General features: G+C 38.7%; 2 protein-coding genes across 2 annotated transcripts; both read right to left on the bottom strand.

The window, feature by feature from the left end:
- Nucleotides 1-1,346: 1,346 nt before the first annotated feature.
- Nucleotides 1,347-2,913, bottom strand: LOC102393825 (olfactory receptor 6C74-like; the record flags this gene model as incomplete). Its single annotated transcript, XM_006039710.4, has 1 exon — nt 1,347-2,913. A coding segment is annotated over one exon (972 nt), but the record flags the coding sequence as incomplete, so codon positions are not given.
- Nucleotides 2,914-15,001: 12,088 nt separating this feature from the next.
- Nucleotides 15,002-16,058, bottom strand: LOC102404647 (olfactory receptor 6C74-like). Its single transcript, XM_025282554.3, has one exon. It carries the CDS (start codon nt 16,022-16,024, stop codon nt 15,056-15,058), a length of 969 nt encoding a protein of 322 aa, XP_025138339.3. The 5' UTR covers nt 16,025-16,058; the 3' UTR covers nt 15,002-15,055.
- Nucleotides 16,059-22,637: the final 6,579 nt, after the last annotated feature.

Raw genomic sequence — 22,637 nt, 5'->3', positions numbered from 1 at the left:
CTTGAGAGCCTTGGATGCAAGGAGATCAAACCAATCCTAAAGGAAATCAACCCAGAATATTCATTGGAAGGACTGATGCTAAAGCTGATGCTCTAATACTTTGGCCACCTGATGCGATGAGCCAACTCATCATTGGAAAAGATGCTGATGGTGGAAAAGGTTGAAGGGAAAAGAAGAGGGAAGTAGAGGAGGAGATGGTTAGATAGTATCACAGATGCAACAGCCATGAGTTTGAGCAAACTCTGGGAGATAGTGAATGAAAGGGAAGCCTAGTGTGCTGCAGTCCATGGATTTGCAAAGAGTCAGACACGGCTTATCAACTGAACAACTACAAATACAAGGAATTAGACAACATTTCTAGCACCCTAACTTTTCCAGTTGCTACAAGAGGGTTTGGCTGCTATCAGGGCTGAGATAATAGAGCTTGACAAAACTTAGTCTCTTGAGACACATTAACAGCAAAGACAGTGGCTTGTATGAGCACAAGGTTTGGGTCATTTTGGCTGACTGGTGATGTCCATCTCCTGCACTAGCCTGGTTCAGGACTCCAGGCTGTGAAGATTGGCTCTTTTATCTAATACACATAAACCAAAATAGAGGACTCTCAGGACCTCCGAAATTTTATCAGGTTTAAAAATTATTCATTTAACTTCTATTTTGGAAAGGAGAGAGACAAAGGCAACGATGTCCTTGGAAAACCATAATTCCTAGGATAACATAATTAAATCACTTCCAAACAAAAATCTAAATCACCGAGTACTATTAACAATGTAAAATTCTTCCTAATAAGATTATGCCTTAACTTATAAGCAATTTTCAAATCAAGCTAAAAAGGAAATACACACTCACACCAGACATGGTAAAAATCAAGTGCACATTATGCACATGCAGTGTGAGATGGGACAGGACCTATGTCCCCTTAGGGCCAATTATCTTCAGGTGGGAGCCACTTCCTCAATGAACCTTCAAACACAGTAAATGAGTTCATTTTGATCCCCTTTTTTCATTTTTAATGCACTCATTTTCTGTTTATAGTTTTCTAATTATGAGTTCAATTAGTTTTTGCTATGTAAAATGTCATGGAGGACACTGGCAACTCTTACACCTAAAGTCACACTAAGGAGAAAATACTTCTTAGATGGGAGGAAAGAATTTGCTACTGGGATCACCTACCCTTGAGCAATTTGTTGGTTCCAGGACTTGGCAACATCAATTACAGGGGGGAAAAAAACTACAAATTTTTAGAGTTCTACAGTTTGTTTATATTTCAAGAAAGAATTAATAAAGAAAAGTTTATTGAAAACATTTTATACATCTGGAAGATGATACACTGAAAGAGCCCATATAAAAATCTGGAGTTACACTGAGCTGTTTGTACACTAAAACCAATAGACCCAAGGAAGAACTAGTGAGAATACAACTGATTCATTCACATAAGTAGATTCAAATAATGAAACACCATTAAGTTGTACTATGACTTTATATAATTTTCAGAAATAATTTGTTTCTGGAATATCACACACTAACTATCAAATGGTAAAGAAGGGTGTCTATTTATTTTTTCTGAAATATCATAAACAAAACACATAAAAATGCATCATGGACAGAAATTATAAAATCTGACAACATTTTTATCTTTACATTAATGACTTTGTATATTATGACTTATGTATAATAGTTGGCTCCATAAATATTATTTGAAGTTAATTTACTTAAGACCAATAAGTAGAAAAGGAAAGGAAGATAGCTTTAGCAGAATATAGAGAACAAATGAAATTTTCAAATAGAAGAAGGAACTGAATTGCAAAATAAGACACTACCCATCCAGCTGAAAAGTAGCACAAGCTAGATTGCTATATGGAGAGCTTCTCAAGAATAGATTTTGCCAATGGTGGGAACTTAACCTAGAGGATCAAGCCCATCTGCTTAGCCTCCAAAGCTCTATTTCTTCAACCTCATCCCAAACAGCGTGTCCCTCAGAGCCTGGTGGACCTGCTTATTCCTCAGGGTGTAGATGACAGGGTTCAGCACTGGGGTCACCACCGTGTTCACAAGGGCAGCCTCCTTGTTGGAGTCCAGCCTGTTCACCTGCTTCGGTTTCACGTATATAAACACACAGCTGCCGTACATCAGAGAGAGGACAATGAAGTGAGAGGAGCAGGTGGAGAAAGCTTTCTGTCGCTCCTTGGCTGATGGGAGTCGCAGGATTGTGACCACTATGTTGCTGTAGGCAGTGATGGTTACAATGAGGGATAGCAGAATGACAAACGAAGTAACAAAGAAGAAATATATTTCAACAGATCTGGTGCCAGAGCAAGAGAGATGAATTAAAGAGCCAATGTCACAGAAGAAATGAGAGATGATATTGGGGCCACAGAATGATAACTGGGAAACTTTGAGCATCAGACAAGTGATTAAGATGAAGGACAAGGAATAGCACAAGGAAATCAGGAGGAAACTAACCCTCATGTTCATGATGGATGCATAGTGCAGAGGCTTGCAGATGGCCAGGTATCGATCCAACGACATCACTGCCATGAGAAAGAAAATCACTGCACCAAGAAATAAAAAGAAGAAGGCTTGTGTGAGGCAAGCAGGAAAGGGAATTGTTTGCCTTCCTGAAAGGAAGATGGACAGCAGTTTAGGAATGACTGTGGTGATGAAACAGCATTCGCAGAAGGAGAAAGTGCTCAGCAAAACATACATTGGCATCGGGAGGCGATGGTCAGCCCAGGTGATGAGGATTATGACCACATTTCCCACGATAGAGGCCTGGTATGCGAGCAGGTGCACCAGGAAGAGGAGGCCCCCCAAGTGCTGGGCAGCAGGAAACGCCTCCAGAACAAACTCCTGGACGGTGGACTCATTTTTCACCCCCACAGTTCTCCCTGATTCTCTCTCATCATTCTTTGCTTAACCTGTGGAATGGAAAATACTATCACTGAAAAAAAAAAAAAAAAACAATTTAAATGATGACAAGTCTTAAAAAAATAAAATAATCACTAATTTCAGCTGTATTTGTGAAACAGGGATCATTTCATATCTTTAAAATATTTTACTATAAATGACATTTTACTATTATAACATTATTATGTTATCTATACTAATTATTAATGAATTAAGATTCATTTTTTGTTCTTGATAATTATTTTTAATGTGTCACTTAACTCTTCTGGACGATAACATCTGTGAATAATTGGCTACAAAGAAAACAGGGCAAAATAAAAATGATTGTTTATAGACACATCCGCAACTTATGGTTAACAATGAAGGCTGTCATCCTGCAGAAAATGCATCTCATGGGCTCACAGTGTTCATTTCTATGCTTCAGGTATGACATGCAGTGTAGGAACCAAGCCCTTTGAAAATGTAAAGTGCAAAAGAGTTATTTTCTTATTACCATGTTCCAAATCAGTTATTTTCCTAAAGTCTCTTCAGTCTGAGTTCTTTTTTCAAGACCCCAGTGTGAGCAGTAAAGCTAGTATATTATAATATTATAATGACAAAGTCTGTGGTTTAAGAGAAACCATATCTAAAAGGGGGCGGGGGGGATGGTTTCATGACTTGTTAATCCGATTCAATGAACACACATTGAATGGGTGAATCGGCTTCCCTCACACTCTACCTCCCTAGCAGAATGGTAGTGCTTCATTCTGCAATTAGTCATAGATTACTCATCAACATTCCTTTTCTGGGAATAAATTTTTACATTGGAGGTATTCAGTGTGGCAGAATTAAACCTGAATTTCATTGCAATCACTAGACGAACATTTGTCTTTATTAAAAAAAAAAAAAAAAAAAGCCAAAGCCTAACTAGAAACTAAGTATATTGCTAGAATCACTGGGGAAGGGGTCTGGGCATCTGCTGTGAATCAGTGCTTGAGTGAATAAGAAATCAAAATTTAATTGTATTTTACTTACTTCCCTTTGGCCAAAACTATTGCTTTACCTGGTGGCCCAGATGGTAAAGAATCCATTCGCCACGCAGGAGACTTGGGTTTGATCTCTGGGTTGGGAAGATCCCATGGCAGACAGAATGGCCACGCACTCTGGTATTCTTGCCTGGAGAACCTCATGGACAGAGGAGCCTGGTGGGCTCCAGTCCATGGTGTCGCCAACTATCGGACATGACTGAGTGACTAGCACTTTTTTTCATTACTTTAACCATGCGTGATCCACATCAGATACTTTAACGTAGCCAGTCTCTGGTTAAAATATCTGACCTGTTAGACTGCAAGCTAGCCCCATGATCAAGTACTCACCACGAAGCAGTTCACAGGAAACTGTGTTTTTGACAAGGTGCTTCTTTCTATTGTTGAAACAAAGCAGGCTACTGTAACATTCTCCTAGGCTAATGGAAAAGGGGAAAAACACTCTTAGTTGAGATATACCTTTCTTTGACCTAATACAAAATTGACGGATGCCTTATGTTCTACTTTAGTAGGAAAATATTAAGACTCCATTAAAAAAATACACTTCCAAACTCTGGAGGATTAACATTCATAGTTTTTTCGACTGCAATCTGACTGATAAATTCTGGACCGTTAAGACAATACAAGCTGCCCCAATCATCCACTAGCACTTTCTGATGTTACTATTTGGAATACCTGGACATATTTATTTCCATTCTACAATGCATCATCAACAACAAACTTTCTTGATTTTGCATCCATCCCAGAAGAGAATCAAAAAGAAGAGACAACAAATGTCAATTTCCTTGTTTAATGACCCTGTTATCCGTCACTTCCCAATCAACCTGTCACCCCACCAAGTATATGTGACGATCACAGCAGTCCTAAGCGAGAATACATTCAAATGCCCTTATGATATAATTATCACAGGCTTATTTATCATCACCAGTGAGGATGCATTGGATCCAAAGGACACACCTCTGGAACTTTAAAATTCATTACAGGGGATTTTTTTCATAATGGGATAGACGTATAATCAGAACAGAGTCTCAGATGACATTTAATTACTTCATATTTGGAAATAGGAAATTCCAGCTGACATGTATCATAATTACCCCTTCACTGCATATGGTAAGATACTACTTTCATTTTTAATAGGCTACAAAGTCCTCTGATGGTCCTCAAAGGTACATTTTGCACAACTGCCTGTTGTTTAGTCACCTAGGTGTGTCCAAAACTTCTGTGATCCCATAGACTGTAGCCTGCCAGTCTTCTCTTTCCATGCGACTTCCCAGGCAAGAAGACAAGAGTGTGTTGCCATTTCCTCTCCAGGATATCTTCCCGACCCAGGAATTGAACTCGGGTCTCCTGTCTCCTGTATTGGCAGAAGGATTCTTTACCACTGTGCCACCTAGGAAGACATGAAGTTGTATAAGAACGTTTTCAACTGTCAAGCAAAGTATTCTTTGTAAAATTCTTGCTAACTTCTAGTTTTTCTATATTTTCAACAGGGAATGTGAACTCTATAGGACTTCCCAGGTGGCTCAGGGGTTTAAAAAAAAAAAAAAAAAAACACCTACAATGAAGCAGAAGCAGGTTAAACTTCTGGGCCAGACAGAGCCCCTGGAGAAGAAAATGGCAACCCACTCTCGTATTCTTGCCTGGGTAATCCTGTGGACAGAGGATCCTGGCGAGCTACAGTCCATGAAGTTGTAAAAAGTCAGATTTGCCTTAGAGACTAAACCACAGCCAACACCACCACCATGCTTAGTGAAATAATTCAGACAAGGAAAGATAAATACTATATGTTATCTCTTGGGCTTTCCTGATGGCTCAGCAGGTAAAGAATCCACCTTTAGTGCAGGAGCCACAGGAGGTGTGGGCTAGATCCCTGGGTCTGGAAGATCCCCTGGAGGAGGAAATGGCAATCCACTCCAGTATTCTTCCTGAAAAATCACATGGACAGAGGACCCTGGTGGGCTACAGTCCAAAGGGTTGCAAAGAGTTGGACACGACTAAGCAATTAAGCACCCACAAGCACCCATTTGGTCTCTCTTATATGTGGATTCTAAAAATGAAACAAGCTAGTGAATATTACTTTAAATGATACAATAGACCAGTTGGACCTAATTGATATCTATAGGACATTTCACCCTAAAACAATGACTTTCACCTTTTTCTCAAGCGCACACAGAAACTTCTCCAGGATAGATCAAATTTCCTGGGCCATAAACCTAGCCTTGGTAAATTCAAAAATATTGAAATCATGCCAAGCATCTTTTCTGACCACAATGCAGTAAGATTAGATATCAATTACAGAAGAAAAACTATTACAAATTCTAACATATGGAGGCTGAACAACACGCTGCTGAATAAACAAAAAATCACAAAAGAAATCAAAATATGCATAGAAACGAATAAAAATGAAAACACAACAACCCAAAACCTATGGGACACTGTAAAAGGAGTGCTAAGGGGAAAGTTCATAGCAATACGGGCATACCTCAAGAAACAGGAAAAAAGTCAAATAAATAACCTAACTCTACACCTAAAGCAACTAGAAAAGGAAGAAATGAAGAACCCCAGGGTTAGTAGAAGGAAAGAAATCTTAAAAATTAGGGCATAATAAATGCAAAAGAAACAAAAGAGACCATAGCAAAAATCAACAAAGCCAAAAGCTGGTTCTTTGAAAGGATAGATAAAATTGACAAACCATTAGCCAGACTCATCAAGAAACAAAGGGAGAAAAATCAAATCAATAAAATTAGAAAGGAAAATGGAGAGATCACAACAGACAACACAGAAATACAAAGGATCATAAGAGACTACTATCAGCAATTATATGCCAATAAAATGGACAACGTGGAAGAAATGGACAAATTCTTAGAAAAGTACAACTTTCCAAAACTGACCCAGGAAGAAGTAGGAAATCTTAACAGATGCATCACAAGCACGGAAATTGAAACTGTAATCAGAAATCTTCCAGCAAACAAAAGCCCAGGTCCAAATGGCTTCACAGCTGAATTCTACCAAAAATTTAGAGAAGAGCTGACACCTATCTTACTCAAACTCTTCCAGAAAATTGCAGAGGAAGGTAAACTTCCAAACTCATTCTATGAGGCCACCATCACCCTAACACCAAAACCTGACAAAGATGCCACAAAAAAAGAAAACTACAGGCCAATATCACTGATGAACATGGATGCAAAAATCCTTAACAAAATTCTAGCAATCAGAATCCAACAACACATTAAAAAGATCATACACCATGACCAAGTGGGCTTTATCCCAGGGATACAAGGATTCCTCAGTATCCGCAAATCAATCAATGCAATACACCACATTAACAAATTGAAAAATAAAAACCATATGATTATCTCAATAGATGCAGAGAAAGTCTTTGACAAAATTCAACATCCATTTATGATAAAAATCTCCAGAAAGCAGGAATAGAAGGAACATACCTCAACATAATAGAAGTGATATATGACAAACCTAGAGCAAGCATTACCCTCAATGGTGAAAAATTGAAAGCATTTCCCCTAAAGTCAGGAACAAGACATGGGTGCCCACTATCACCACTACTCCATCAACATAGTTTTGGAAGTTTTGGCCACAGCAATCAGAGCAGAAAAATAAATAAAAGGAATTGAAATTGGAAAAGAAGAAGTAAAACTCTCACTGTTTGCAGATGACATGATCCTCTACATAGAAAACCCTAAAGACTCCACCAGACAATTACTAGAGCTAATCAATGAATACAGTAAAGTTACAGGATATAAAATCAACACACAGAAATCCCTTGCATTCCTATACACTAACAATGAGAAAATACAAAGAGAAATTAAGGAAACAATTCCATTCACCATTGCAACGAAAAGAATAAAATACATAGGAATATATCTACCTAAAGAAACTAAAGGCCTATATATAGAAAACTATAAAACAGTACTTAAAGAAATCAAAGCGGACACTAATAGATGGAGAAATATACCATGTTCATGGATCAGAAGAATCAATATAGTGAAAATGAGTATACAACTCAAAGCAATCTATAGATTCAATGCAATCCCTGTTGAGCTACCAATGGTAATTTTAATAGAGCTAGAACAAATAATTTCACAATTTGCATGGAAATACAAAAAACCTCAAATAGCCAAAGCTATCTTGAGAAAGAAGAATGGAACTGGAGGAATCAGCCTGCCTGACTTCAGGCTCTACTACAAAGCCACAGTCATCAAGACAGTATGGTACTGGCACAAAGACAGAAATATAGATCAATGGAACAAAATAGAAAGCCCAGAGATAAACCCACACACCTATGGACACCTTATCTTTGACAAAGGAGGCAAGAATATACAATGGAGAAAAAACAATCTCTTTAACAAGTGGTGCTGGGAAAACTGGTCAACCTCTTGTAAAAGAATGAAACCAGAACACTTTCTAACACCATACACAAAAATAAATTCAAAATGTATTAAATATCTAAACATAAGACCAGAAACTGTAAAACTCTTAGAGGAGAACATAGGCAAAACACTCTCCAACATAAATCACAGCAGGATCCTCTAGGACCCACCTCCCACAATATTGGAAATAAAAGCAAAAATAAACAAATGGGATCTAATTAAAATTAAAAGCTTCTGCACAACAAAAGAAACTATAAACAAGGTGAAAAGACGGCCTTCAGAATGGGAGAAAATAATAGCAAATGAAGCAATTGACAAACAACTAATCTCAAAAATATACAAGCAACTGCTATTGCTGCTACTGCTAAGTCACTTCAGTCATGGTCGACTTTGTGCGGCCTCATAGATGGCAGCCCACTAGGCTCCCCCATCCCTGGGATTCTCCAGGCAAGAACACTGGAGTGGGTTGCCATTTACTTCTCCAAAGCATGAAAGTGAAGTCTCTCAGTCGTATTCAACTCTTCACGACAACACGAACTCCAGCCTATCAGTTTCCTGCGCCCATGGGATTTTCCAGGCAACTCCTGCAGCTCAATTCCAGAAAAATGGGCCAAAGAACTAAATAGACATTTCTCCAAAGAAGACATACAGGTGGCTAACAAACACATGAAAGGATGCTCAACATCACTCATTATCAGAGAAATGCAAATCAAAACCACAATGAGGTACCATTCCATGCCAGTCAGAATGGCTGCGATCCAAAAGTCTACAAGCAATAAATGCTGGAGAGGGTGTGGAGAAAAGGGAACCCTCTTACACTGTTGGTGGGAATGCAAACTAGTACAGCCACTATGGAGAACAGTGTGGAGATTCCTTAAAAAACTGGAAATAGAACTGCCATATGACCCAGCAAACCCACTGCTGGGCATACACAACAAGGAAACCAGAATTGCAAGAGACACGTGTACCCCAATGTTCATCACAGCACTGTTTATAATAGCCAGGACATGGAAGCAACCTAGGTGTCCATCAGCAGGTGAATGGATAAGAAAGCTGTGGTACATATACACAATGGAGTATTATGCAGCCATTAAAAAGAATGCATTTGAATCAGTTCTAATGAGGTGGATGAAACTGGGGCCAATTATACAGAGTGACGTAAGCCAAAAAGAAAAACACCAATACAGTATACTAACACATATATATGGAATTTAGAAAGATGGTAATGATAACCTTGTATGCGAGACACCAAAAGAGACACAGATGTACAGAACAGTCTTTTGGACTCTGTGGGAGAGGGAGAGGGGGATGATTTCGGAGAATGGCATTGAAACATGTATAATATCACATAAGAAATGAATCGCCAGTCCAGGTTCGATGTAGGATACAGGATGCTCGGGGCTGGTGCACTGGGATGACCCAGAGGGATGGTATGGGGAGGGAGATGGGAGGGGGATTCAGGATTGGGAACACGTGTACACCCGTGGCGGATTCGTGTTGATGTATGGCAAAACCAATACAATATTGTAAAGTAATTAGCCTCTAATTAAAATTAAAAATTTTTTAAAAATTTGACTCACAGACAGAAAAAAAAAAAAACCTAGTAGTTACAGTGGGGAGATGCCGGGGTCCAGCCCCAGCTGATACAGGGTATTCGAAGGAGAGAGGGCGTAGGCGAGGGTCAGGAAACAACTGCTTAATTACACTTTAATTAAGGATACAAAGAGTAATAGAATAAGGATAGCTCAGTAGGAAAATTCAGTGGAGAAAAGAGGCTGAGTAGCTTGGTTTACGCAGGAGACCAATAAAACTTCAAGACAAGAAGTTTGCACCACATACGTAGGCCGCAGGTGTCCTTCCGTTCTCCCAAAGGAGAGGAGACACTGAGGCCTCCCCGGTCGGATCTTAGAAGCCCAGGCATAATTAGCAAGCATGGCGGGTTCCGTGCTCCAGATGGAGACTCAGCCAGAATTTGAAAGAGAGATCGACATGGGGAGACCAAGTTTTGGTGAACAAGGCCAGCACTTTATTTTCCAAAGTAGTTTTTATACCTTAAGTTGTGCATAGAGGATAATGGGGGAAGGGGTGGAGTCATGCAAGGACAGCAGTTCCTGGTCCTAATCTAAGCCAGGCTTTCAAACTTATCATATGCAAAAGTCCAGGTGAATTACATCATCTTCTGGCCAGGAGGCCTGTTTACATTTTAAGAAACTTATTTTTTCTAAAGGTGATTATTCCAAAGTCAGGCACCAGCCTCCAAAAAAGCATTGGACAAAGCTGCATTTTACATTTCTATACACCCATTATATCAATCAATACACCGCCAAGGACACAGTAGGTAAGGAGTATGGAGACTTAGCAGCAAACATTGGCTCAATAAGTGAAAAGCCCTTCACCAATACAATTTCTAATCAATCTTTTAACTACTCAAAAGAATCTGTGTTTAGACAGTTTAGAACATCTCCTGCCTCTCACAGTTGGGAGGCTCTGAACAATCACATGTGGCCGGAAAAACCTATTCAGGCAGGCTAGAGGATTTCCAAAGGAGTTTGTAGGTTGAAACACTGTCACACCCAGGAATTATTAACTGGAGCTGTAAGCTAACTCTTTTTTCAGAGAGAGGTAGTGGGGGACAGCCCCCCATAAAGTCAGAGGTGTAGGTGAAAGCACAAAGCAGAAAGTAGGCAGACTCTGGTTTTGGGGGTAGATGCTTGAGAATTTCCAGGGGGACTCCTGAGGCTCGATCCTGCCTTTGCATATGCCAAGCCTCCTTCCTCATGACCTTTGTCATGGGTGGAGTTCCTCATGCTGGCTCCTGGCAGTGATAGAATTCCAGTTGAGCTATTCCAGATCCTGAAAGATGATGCTGTGGAAAGTGCTGCACTCAATATGCAATATGCAATATGCACTCAATATGCAATATGCCGGCTCCCGGCAGGGAGAGGGAAAAGGGAAGGAAAGACTAGGGTTCAAGAATGAGGTAGGTACTATTATGTAAAATAATAAACTACAATGATACATTGTACAACACAGAAAAAATGATACATTATACAATACTAAAAACTTGAAATGATGTATACTATTTTTAAAATGTGAATCACTGAGGCTTCCTCGGTGTTCCAGTGGTTAAGAATCTGCCTGCCAACAAAGGGAACGCAGCTTTGACCCCTGATCCTTGAAGATTCCTCATACCTCGGAGCAACTAATCCTGCGCTCCTCCTCAAGAAAAGTCACTGCAATAAGAATCTCACACACTACAGTGAAGAGTAGCCGCCACGCGCCACAACTAGACGAAGCCTGCACATACAACGAAGACTAGTATAGCCAAACATAAAAATGAATAAATAAAATATAAAGAAAGTTACTTTTTAAAGTCAAAACTATGTTGTACCTATGAAATTTATGTAATATTGTAAATCACCTCTACTGCAATAAAATTAAAGAAAGAATTTTAAATTTTTAATTCTGAAACCTTCTTTGACTCATTTAATAGCTCTGAAAATTTTACTGTGTATTCCTTAGAATTCTCTATGTAAAAATTATGGCATCTGTGAATAAGATAATTTTATTTCTTATTTTCCAATTGAAGGTCTTTCATTTGTATTTCTTGTTTAATTGCTCTTGTACCAACCTCTAGGACAATGTTAAATAGAGACATCCTTCCTTTGTATTTTGCCTTAGGGAGGAAGTTTTCATTCTTTCCCTGTCAAGGATGATATTAACTCATGATTTTTAACATATACACTTGATCAGGTTGAGGAATTTCCCTTTCATTTTTAGTTTTCCAAATGTTTGTCATAGGTAGCTTAGATTTTTCAAATGCTTTTTCTGCATCTATTGAGATCATCATGTGTTTGCTGTCCTTTATTTTATTAATATGTGTACACTATTGATTGACTTTTATCTGTTAAAGTACCCTTGCATTTCTGGGATAAACCCCACTTGGTGGGGTTATCCTTTGTAAAATGTTCCTGATACAGTTTTCTCAGCATCTTCTTGGGTATTCTGGTATCCCTATTTTTATCAGAGACATTGGTGTTTAGTCTTCTTTTCTTGTGATATCTTTGTTTGGTCTTGATATCAGGGTAATACTGACCTCTTAGAAAGATCTAGAAAGTGATTTTTCATTTGTATTTTTAGAAGCTTGTGACTAACTGGAGCTAATTCTTTTTTAAATGTTTCACAGAAATCATTAGTAAATACTAATGATTTACTGGGCTTTTTTGTGGGAACTTTTTGATCACTAATATATTTTTAATTGCTATTTACCTATTTGTGTTTTCTATTTCTTCTTGAGTTAGTTTGTGCTTTCCTAGAAATGTTTTTGTCAAGTCACTGATGTTATTGCTGATTCTTATCACTCTCTTGCACCTAGCTGGAAAAAAAAAGCTTCCCTTCTTTTCTCCCTTAAAGTCCTCCTTTAGTACCATGGAAATCTAAGCTGTTTAGGGCTTAGTTGTCTACACCAGTTATGTGATGTGGCCAAACTCATTCCAGGTCAATTTGTGTCACACAAAGCTGGTTTTAGTTTATAACACTACTAGTTGATCAATCACATCAAAGTCACATACTCAGCTAGATGTATTTCACAGAATTTGAACTTTGTTCTGGTTTTTGTCCTCTCTAAAATAATAAAATTATGCTTTAAAGGAAGAAATTTTTTTAACTGGAGATGTTTGTTTCAGCTTAAAATTCTATATTCATATCATAATCTCAAAAGATCCCACAATAAGAAATGCCTGTATTTTTTGTGTACTTGGAACATTCTAACACATGAGGAAGCCAAAGTTTTATTCCTAAGAAAGTCTTGGCTAATAGAGTTCAAACACAGGAAACAGTTTAAACTCATCATGCTGGTGACTTAAAGTTATTGATGGAACTCCTGAACATATTTATTCTGACTTATTCTGTCCACACGGGCTGGGTCAAAGGCACACCAGTCTTAAATAAGGAGAAACTGTGAGTTCTAACCCAACACAGCACCTTACAATCTGATCAGAACTCCCAACTTCCAGCTTCTCCTAAGGAGTAAAGGATCACCTCTCACAGCTCTGTCCCCACGGTCAGTACAGTATGAACAGACAAGCATATCAATTCTTAGTTTCTCCTTGAATATAGAAGGAACTGGACAACATTTATAGTACCCCAACTTTCCCAGCTGTTAATAGAAGGGTTGGATTCTATCTACCTGTCTTAGGGCTGGGGTAATAGGGATGACACGCCTCAGTCTCATGGGACACACTAAAGCAGAGACTGGTTTGGAGGAGGATGAGGTTTGGGTCACTCTGGGTGATTGGTGATGTCCATCTCTGGCACTAGTCTGGGCTAGGCTGTGAAGATTGGTTCTTTCATCTAATGGACAGAAACCAACACAGAGGACTCTCAGGACTTTCCAACTTTTGTCAGATTCAAAAATTGCTCATTAACTTCTATTTTAGAAAAGGGAAAGACATAGATAGAGATGTCCTTGGAAGAACATAATACGTACAACAATCTATCATCAAATCACTCCCAAATGTAAAAATCTAAATCACCCAGTACTTTCGACAATCTAAAATTCTTCCTAATAAGAGTATGCCTTAAATTAGAAGTAATTTTCAAGTCAAGCTAAAGGGAAATACACACTCACATCAGACATAGCAAAAATCAAATGTATGCTATGCACATGCAGTGTTAGATGTGCCAGGACTTACATCATTTTAGGGCCAAATACCTTCGGGTTGGAGCCACTTGCTTAATGAACCTTCAAACACAGTAAGTGAGTTCATTTTGATCCACTTTTCTTTATTATTAATGCACTCATTTTCCTTTTATTCCTTTATAATTATGAGTTCAATTAGTTTTTTCCTACATAAAATGTCAACCACAATTTAGGTTACCAGAGACAACATTGGCATCTCCTATACTCAAGATCACACCAAGGTGAAAATACCTCTTCTATGGGAGGAAAGAATTTGCTAGTGGGATCACCTACCTTTGAGCAATTTGTTTGTTCCAGGACTTGGCAACAGAAATTACAGAAAATAAACTTTATAATTCTTAAAGCTCTACAATTTGTTTATATTTCAAGAAAGAATTAAAGTTTTTTAATAATGTTTGATACTGCTGGAAGATGTTACCTTGATGAGCCCACCTACATTTTTTCGAGTTCCACTGAGCTGTTTCTACACTAAAACCAATAGATCCAAAGAAGAACTAGTGAGTATACAACTGACTCAATCACATAGATAGATTACAATAATGAAACACAATTCAGTTATAGTATGACTTTATATAATTTCAGAAATAATTTGTAATTGGAATGTCAAACCTTGAGTGTCAAATGGTAAAGAAAGGTTTCTATCTATTTTTCCTGAGATATCATAAACTTCAAAACTAAGAATGTATCATGCACAGATATTATAAAATCTGGCAACATTTTATTATTTGATTGAAGACTTTGTATCATATGATTTCTGTATCATTTGCTCCATAAATATTGTTTGAATTCATTTAAGACCAATCAGTAGAAAAATCACAGAGGATATATTCAGCACAATATAGAGAATAAATGAAAATTTCAAATAGAAGAAGGTATTGAATAGCAAAATAGGACAGTACCCATCCAGCTGAAAAGTAGCACAAGATAGATGACCACGTGGAGAGTCTATGGAGATTCATTCTCTCGAGAACAGACTTTGCCAAAGGTGGGAAACTCAAGTGGAGAATCAAGAGGATCCACTTAGCCTCCAAACTCTACTTCTGCAACCTCACCCTAGACAGCGTGTCCCTCAGAGCCTGGTGGACCTGCTTGTTCCTCAGGGTGTAGATGACAGGGTTCAGCACTGGGGTCACCACTGTGTTCACAAGGGCAGCCTCCTTGTTGGAGTCCAGCCTGTTCACCTGCTTTGGTTTCAGGTAAATAAACACACAGCTGCCATACATCAGAGAGAGGACAATGAGGTGTGAAGAGCAGGTGGAGAAAGCTTTCTGTCGCTCCTTGGCTGATGGGAGTCGCAGGATTGTGACCACTATGTTGCTGTAGGCAATGGTGGTTATGATGAGCGGTAGTAGAATGACAAGTGAAGTAAGGAAGTAGAAAGGTATCTCAACAGATCTGGTGTCAGAGCAGGAGAGATGAATTAAGGAGTCAAGGTCACAGAAGAAATGAGAGATGATATTGGGGCCACAGAATGATAACTGGAAAACTCTGAGCATCAGACCAGTGAAGAAGATGAAGGACAAGGAATAGCACAAGAAAATCAGGAGGAAACTAACCCTCAGGTTCATGATGGATGCATAGTGCAGAGGCTTGCAGATGGCCAGGTATCGATCCAACGACATCACTGCCATGAGAAAGAAAATCACTGCACCAAGAAATAAAAAGAAGAAGGCTTGTGTGAGGCAAGCAGGAAAGGGAATTGTTTGCCTTCCTGAAAGGAAGATGGACAGCAGTTTAGGAATGACTGTGGTGATGAAACAGCATTCGCAGAAGGAGAAAGTGCTCAGCAAAACATACATTGGCGTCTGGAGGCGATGGTCAGCCCAGGTGATGAAGATTATGACCGCGTTTCCCACGATAGAGGCCAGGTATGCGAGCAGGTGCACCAGGAAGAGGAGGCCCCCCAAGTGCTGGGCAGCAGGAAACGCCTCCAGAAAGAACTCCTGGACGGTGGACTCATTTTTCACCCCCACAGTTCTCTCTGTGTCTCTGACTGTCATCATTCTCTGCTTAACCTGTGGAATGGAAAATACTATCACTGGAAAAAAAAAAAAAAACAATTTAAATGATGACAAGTCTTTAAAAAAAATAATCACTACTTTCAGCTGTATTTGTGAAGCAGTGATCATTTCATATTTTTGAAATATTTTGCTATAAATGATATTTTACTATTATAACACTATTATATTATCTATACAAATTATTAAAGATTCATTTTTTATTCTTTTTTTAAATTTAATTTTATTTTTAAACTTTAGGGTATTGTATTGGTTCTGCCATATATCAAAATGAATCCACCACAGTGTGTCACTTAACTCTTTTGGAAAATAACATCTGAATAATTGGCTACAAAATAAACAGGGCAAAATAAAAATGATTGTTTATAGACACATCCGCAACTTATGGTTAACAGTGAAGGCTGTTATCCTGCAGAAAATGCATCTCATGTGCTCACAGTGTTCATTTCTATGCTTCAGGTATGACATGCAGTGTAGGAACCCTCCTACGCACTGAACCAAGCCCTTTGAAAATGTAAAGTGCAAAGAGCCATTTTCTTATTACCATGTTCCAAATCAGTTATTTTCCTAACGTCTCTTCAGTCTGAGTTCTTCAAGACCCCAATGTGAGCAGTAAAGTGAGCATATTATAATATTATAACAACAAAATCTGTGCTTTAAGAGAAACCATATCTAAAATTCGGGGGGAATGGTTTCATGACTTGTTAATCCGATTCAATGAACACACATTGAATGGGTGAATCGGCTTCCCTCACACTCTACCTCCCTAGCAGAATGGTAGTGCTTCGTTCTGCAATTAGTCATAGATTATTCATCAACATTCCTTTTCTGGGAATAAATTTTTACATTGGAGGTATTCAGTGTGGCAGAATTAAACCTGAATTTCATTGCAATCACTAGATGAATATTTGTCTTTATTAAAAAAAAAAAAGCCAAAGCCTAACTAGAAACTAAGTATATTGCTAGAATCACTGGGGAAGGGATCTGGACATCTGCTGTGAATCAGTGCTTGAGTGAATAAGAAATCAAAATTTAATTGTATTTTACTTACTTCCTTTTGGCCAAAACTATTGCTTTACCTGGTGGCCCAGATGGTAAAGAATCCATTCGCCACGCAGGAGACTTGGGTTTGATCTCTGGGTTGGGAAGATCCCATGGCAGACAGAATGGCTACGCACTCTGGTATTCTTGCCTGGAGAACCTCATGGACAGAGGAGCCTGGTGGGCTCCAGTCCATGGTGTCGCCAACTATCGGACATGACTGAGTAACTAGCACTTTTTTCATTACTTTAACTATGTGGGATCCACATCAGATACTTTAACACAGCCAGTCTCTGGTTAAAATATCTGACCTGTTAGACTGCAAGCTAGCCCCATGATCAAGTACTCACCATGAGCAGTTCACAGGAAACTGTGTTTTTGACACTGAGCTTCTTTCTATTGTTGAAACAGAGCAGGCTACTGTAACATTCTCCTAGGCTAATGGAAAAGGGGAAAAACACTCTTAGTTGAGATATACCTTTCTTTGACCTAATACAAAATTAACGGATGCCTTATGTTCTACATTAGTAGGAAAATATTAAGGCTCCATGGAGAAGGCAATGGCACCCCACTCCAGTACTCTTGCCTGGAAAATCCCATGGATGGAGGAGCCTGGTAGGCTGCAGTCCATGGGGTCGCTAAGAGTTGGACACGACTGAGCGACTTCACTTTCACTTTTCACTTTCATGCATTGGAGAAGGAAATGGCAACCCACTCCAGTGTTCTTGCCTGGAGAATCCCAGGGATGAGGGAGCCTAGTGGGCTGCCGCCTATGGGGTCACACAGAGTCGGACACAACTGAAGTGACTTAGCATAGCATAGCATAAAAAAATATACATCCAAACTCTGGAGGATTAACAGGCATATTTTTTTCCATGGAAACCTGACTGATAAATTCTGGACCGTTAAGACAATACAAGCTGCCCCAATCATCCACTAGCACTTTCTGATGTTACTATTTGGAATACTTGGACATATTTATTTCCATTCTACAATGCATCATCAACAACAAACTTTCTTGATTTTGCATCCATCCCAGAAGAGAATCAAAAAGAAGAGACAACAAATGTCAATTTCCTTGTTTAATGACCCTGTTATCAGTCACTTCCCAATCAACCTGTCACCCCACCAAATAAAGGTGAGGATCACAGCAGTCCTAAGTGAGAACACATTCAAATGCCCTTTTGATATAATTTTCACAGGCTTATTTATCATCACCAGTGAGGATGCATTGGATCCAAAGGACACACCTCTGGAACTTTAGAATTCATTACAGGGGATTTTTTTTCTTAATGGGATAGGAAGTATAATCAGAACAGAGTCTCAGATGACATTTAATTGCTTCATATTTGGAAATAGGAAATTCCAGCTGACATGTATCGTAATTACCCCTTCGCTGCATATGGTAAGATACTACTTTCACTCTTAATAGGCTACACAGTCCTCTGATAGTCCTCAAAGGTACATTCTGCACAATTTCCTGTTGTTTAGTTGCCTAGGTGTGTCCAACTCTTCTGTGACCCCATAGACCATAGCCCGCCAGGCTTCTCTTTCCATGTGACTTCCCAGGCAAGAAGACAAGAGTGTGTTGCCATTTCTTCTCCAGGAGATCTTCCCGATCCAGGAATTGAACTCGGGTCTCCTGTCTCCTGTATTGGCAGAAGGATTCTTACCACTGTGCCACCTCGGAAGACGTGAATTTGTATAGGAAGGTTTTCAACTGCCAAGCAAAGTATTCTTTGTAAAATTCTTGCTAACTTCTAGTTTTTGTATATTTTCAACAGGGAATGTTAACTCTATAGGACTTCCCAAGTGGCTCAGTGGTTTAAAAAAAAAAAAAAAACAACCCACCTACAATGAAAAAGAAGCGGGTTCAATTTATGGGCCAGGCAGAATCCCTGGAGAAGAAAATGGCAACCCACTCTCATATTCTTGCCTGGGAAATCCCGTGGACAGAGGGTCCTGGCGAGCTACAGTCCATGAAGTCGTAAAGAGTCAGGTTTGCCTTAGAGACTAAACCACAACCACCACCACCACCATGCTTAGTGAAATAAGTCAGGGAAAGATAAATACTATATGTTATCTCTTGGGCTTCCCTGATGGCCCAGCAGGTAAAGAATCCACCTCCAGTGCAGGAGCCACAGGAGGTGTGGGCTAGATCCCTGGGTCTGGAAAATCCCCTGGAGGAGGAAATGGCAATCCACTCCAGTATTCTTGCCTGAAAAATCGCATGGACAGAGGAGCCTGATGGACTACAGTCCAAAGGGTTGCAAAGAGTTGGACACAACTGAGCAATTAAGCACCCACAAGCACCCATTTGGTCTCTCTTATATGTGGATTCTAAAAATGAAAGAAACTAGTGAATATTACTTTAAATGATACAATAGACCAGTTAGACCTAGTTGATATCTATAGGACATTTCACCCCAAAACAATGAATTTCACCTTTTTCTCAAACACACATGGAACCTTCTGCAGGATAGATCACTTCCTGGGCCATATATCTAGCCTTGGTAAATTCAAAAAAATTGAAATCATGCCAAGCATCTTTTCTGACCACAATGCAGTAAGATTAGATCTCAATTACAGGAGAAAAACTATTAAAAATTCCTACATACGGAGGCCAAACAACACACTGCTGAATAACCAACAAATCACAGAAGAAATCAAAAAATAAATCAAAATATGCATAGAAATGAATGAAAATGAAAACACAACAACCCAAAACCTATGGGACACTGTAAAAGCAGTGCTAAGGGGAAAGTTCATAACAATACAGGCATACCTCAAGAAACAGGAAAAAAGTCAAATAAATAACCTAACTCTACACCTAAAGCAACTAGAAAAGGAAGACATGAAGAACCCCAGGGTTAGTAGAAGGAAAGAAATCTTAAAAATTAGGGCATAAATAAATGCAACAGAAACAAAGGATACCATAGCAAAAATCAACAAAGCCAAAGCTGGTTATTTAGAGGATAAATAAAACTGACAAACCATTAGCCAGACTCATCAAGAAACAAAGGGAGAAAAATCAAATCAATAAAATTAGAAAGGAAAATGAGAGATCAAAATAGACAACACAAATACAAAGGATCAAAAGAGACTACTTTCAGCAATTATATGCCAATAAAATGGACAACGTGGAAAAAATGGACAAATTCTTAGAAAAGTACAACTTTCCAAAACTGATCCAGGAAGAAGTAGGAAATCTTAACAGATGCATCACAAGCACGGAAATTGAAACTGTAATCAGAAATCTTCCAGCAAACAAAACCCCAGGTCCAGACGGCTTCACAGCTGAATTCTACCAAAAATTTAGAGAAGAGCTGACACCTATCCTACTCAAACTCTTCCAGAAAATTGCAGAGGAAGGTAAACTTCCAAACTCATTCTATGAGGCCACCATCACCCTAATACCAAAACCTGACAAAGATGCCACAAAAAAAGAAAACTACAGGCCAATATCACTGATGAACATAGATGCAAAAATCCTTAACAAAATTCTAGCAATCAGAATCCAACAACACATTAAAAAGATCATACACCATGACCAAGTGGGCTTTATCCCAGGGATGCAAGGATTCTTCAGTATCCGCAAATCAATCAATGTAATACACCACATTAACAAATTGAAAAAAAAAACTCATATGATTATCTCAATAGATGCAGAGAAAGCCTTTGACAAAATTCAACATCCATTTATGAAAAAAACTCTCCAGAAAGCAGGAATAGAAGGAACATACCTCCACATAATAGAAGCTATATATGACAAACCTACAGCAAACATTATCCTCAATGGTGAAAAATTGAAAGCATTTCCCCTAAAGTCAGGAACAAGACAAGGGTGCCCACTCTCACCACTACTCCATCAACATAGTTTTGGAAGTTTTGGCCACAGCAATCAGAGCAGAAAAATAAATAAAAGGAATCGAAATTAGAAAAGAAGAAGTAAAACTCTCACTGTTTGCAGATGACATGATCCTCTGCATAGAAAACCCTGAAGACTCCACCAGACAATTACTAGAGCTAATCAATGAATATAGTAAAGTTGCAGTATATAGAAACAACACACAGCAATCGCTTGCATTCCTATACACTAATAATGAGAAAATAGAAAGAGAAATTAAGGAAACAATTCCATTCACCATTGCAACGAAAAGAATAAAATAGTTAGGAATATATCTACCTAAAGAAACTAAAGACCTATATATAGGAAACTATAAAACACTGGTGAAAGAAATCAAAGAGGACACAATTAGAGGGAGAAATATTCCATGTTCATGGATCAGAAGAATCAATATAGTGAAAATGAGTATACAACTCAAAGCAATCTATAGATTCAATGCAATCCCTATCAAGCTACCAACCGTATTTTTCACAGAGCTAGAACAAATAACTTCACAATTTGTATGGAAAAACAAAAAACCTTGAATAGCCAAAGAAATCTTGAGAAAGAAGAATGGAACTGGAGGAATCAATCTGCCTGACTTCAGGCTCTACTACAAAGCCACAGTCATCAAGACAGTATGGTACTGGCACAAAGACAGAAATATAGATCAATGGAACAAAATAGAAAGCCCAGAGATAAACCCACACACCTATGGACACCTTATCTTTGACAAAGGAGGTAAGAATATACAATGGATTAAAGACAATCTCTTTAACAAGTGGTGCTGGGAAAACTGGTCAATCACTTGTAAAAGAATGAAACTAGAACACTTTCTAACACCATACACAAAAATAAACTCAAAATGGATAAAAGATCTAAACGTAAGACCAGAAACTATAAAACTCCTAGAGGAGAACATAGGCAAAACACTCTTCGACATACATCACAGCAGGATCCTCTAGGACCCACCTCCCACAATATTGGAAATAAAAGCAAAAATATACAAATGGGACCTAATTAAAATTAAAAGCTTCTGCACAACAAAAGAAACTATAAGCAAGGTGAAAAAACAGCCTTCAGAATGGGAGAAAATTATAGCAAATTAAGCAACTGACAAACAACTAATCTCAAAAATATACAAGCAACTCCTGCAGCTCAATTCCAGAAAAATAAATGACCCAATCAAAAAATGGGCTAAAGAACTAAATAGACATTTCTCCAAAGAAGACATACAGATGGCTAACAAACACATGAAAGGATGCTCAACATCACTCATTATCAGAGAAATGCAAATCAAAACCACAATGAGGTACCATTTCACGCCAGTCAGAATGGCTGTGATCCAAAAGTCTACAAGCAATAAATGCTGGAGAGGATGTGGAGAAAAGCGAACCCTCTTACACTGTTGGTGGGAATGCAAACTAGTACAGCCACTATGGAGAACAGTGTGGAGATTCCTTTAAAAACTTGAAATAGAACTGCCATACGACCCAGCAATCCCACTGCTGGGCATACACACTGAGGAAACCAGAAGGGAAAGAGACACATGTACCCCAATGTTCATTGCAGCACTGTTTATAATAGCCAGGACGTGAAAGCAACCTAGGTGTCCATCAGCAGGTGAATGGATAAGAAAGCTGTGGTACATATACACAATGGAGTATTATG

Source organism: Bubalus bubalis, chromosome 4 (genome assembly GCF_019923935.1).
Source record: "Bubalus bubalis isolate 160015118507 breed Murrah chromosome 4, NDDB_SH_1, whole genome shotgun sequence".
Lineage (NCBI taxonomy): Eukaryota > Metazoa > Chordata > Mammalia > Artiodactyla > Bovidae > Bubalus > Bubalus bubalis.
This window is presented reverse-complemented; position numbering and strand designations above follow the sequence as displayed.

Bases quoted from the DNA above. Each gene is read 5' to 3' on its own strand.
- LOC102404647 (XM_025282554.3), bottom strand. From the start codon at position 16,024: ATGATGACAGTCAGAGACACAGAGAGAACTGTGGGGGTGAAAAATGAG.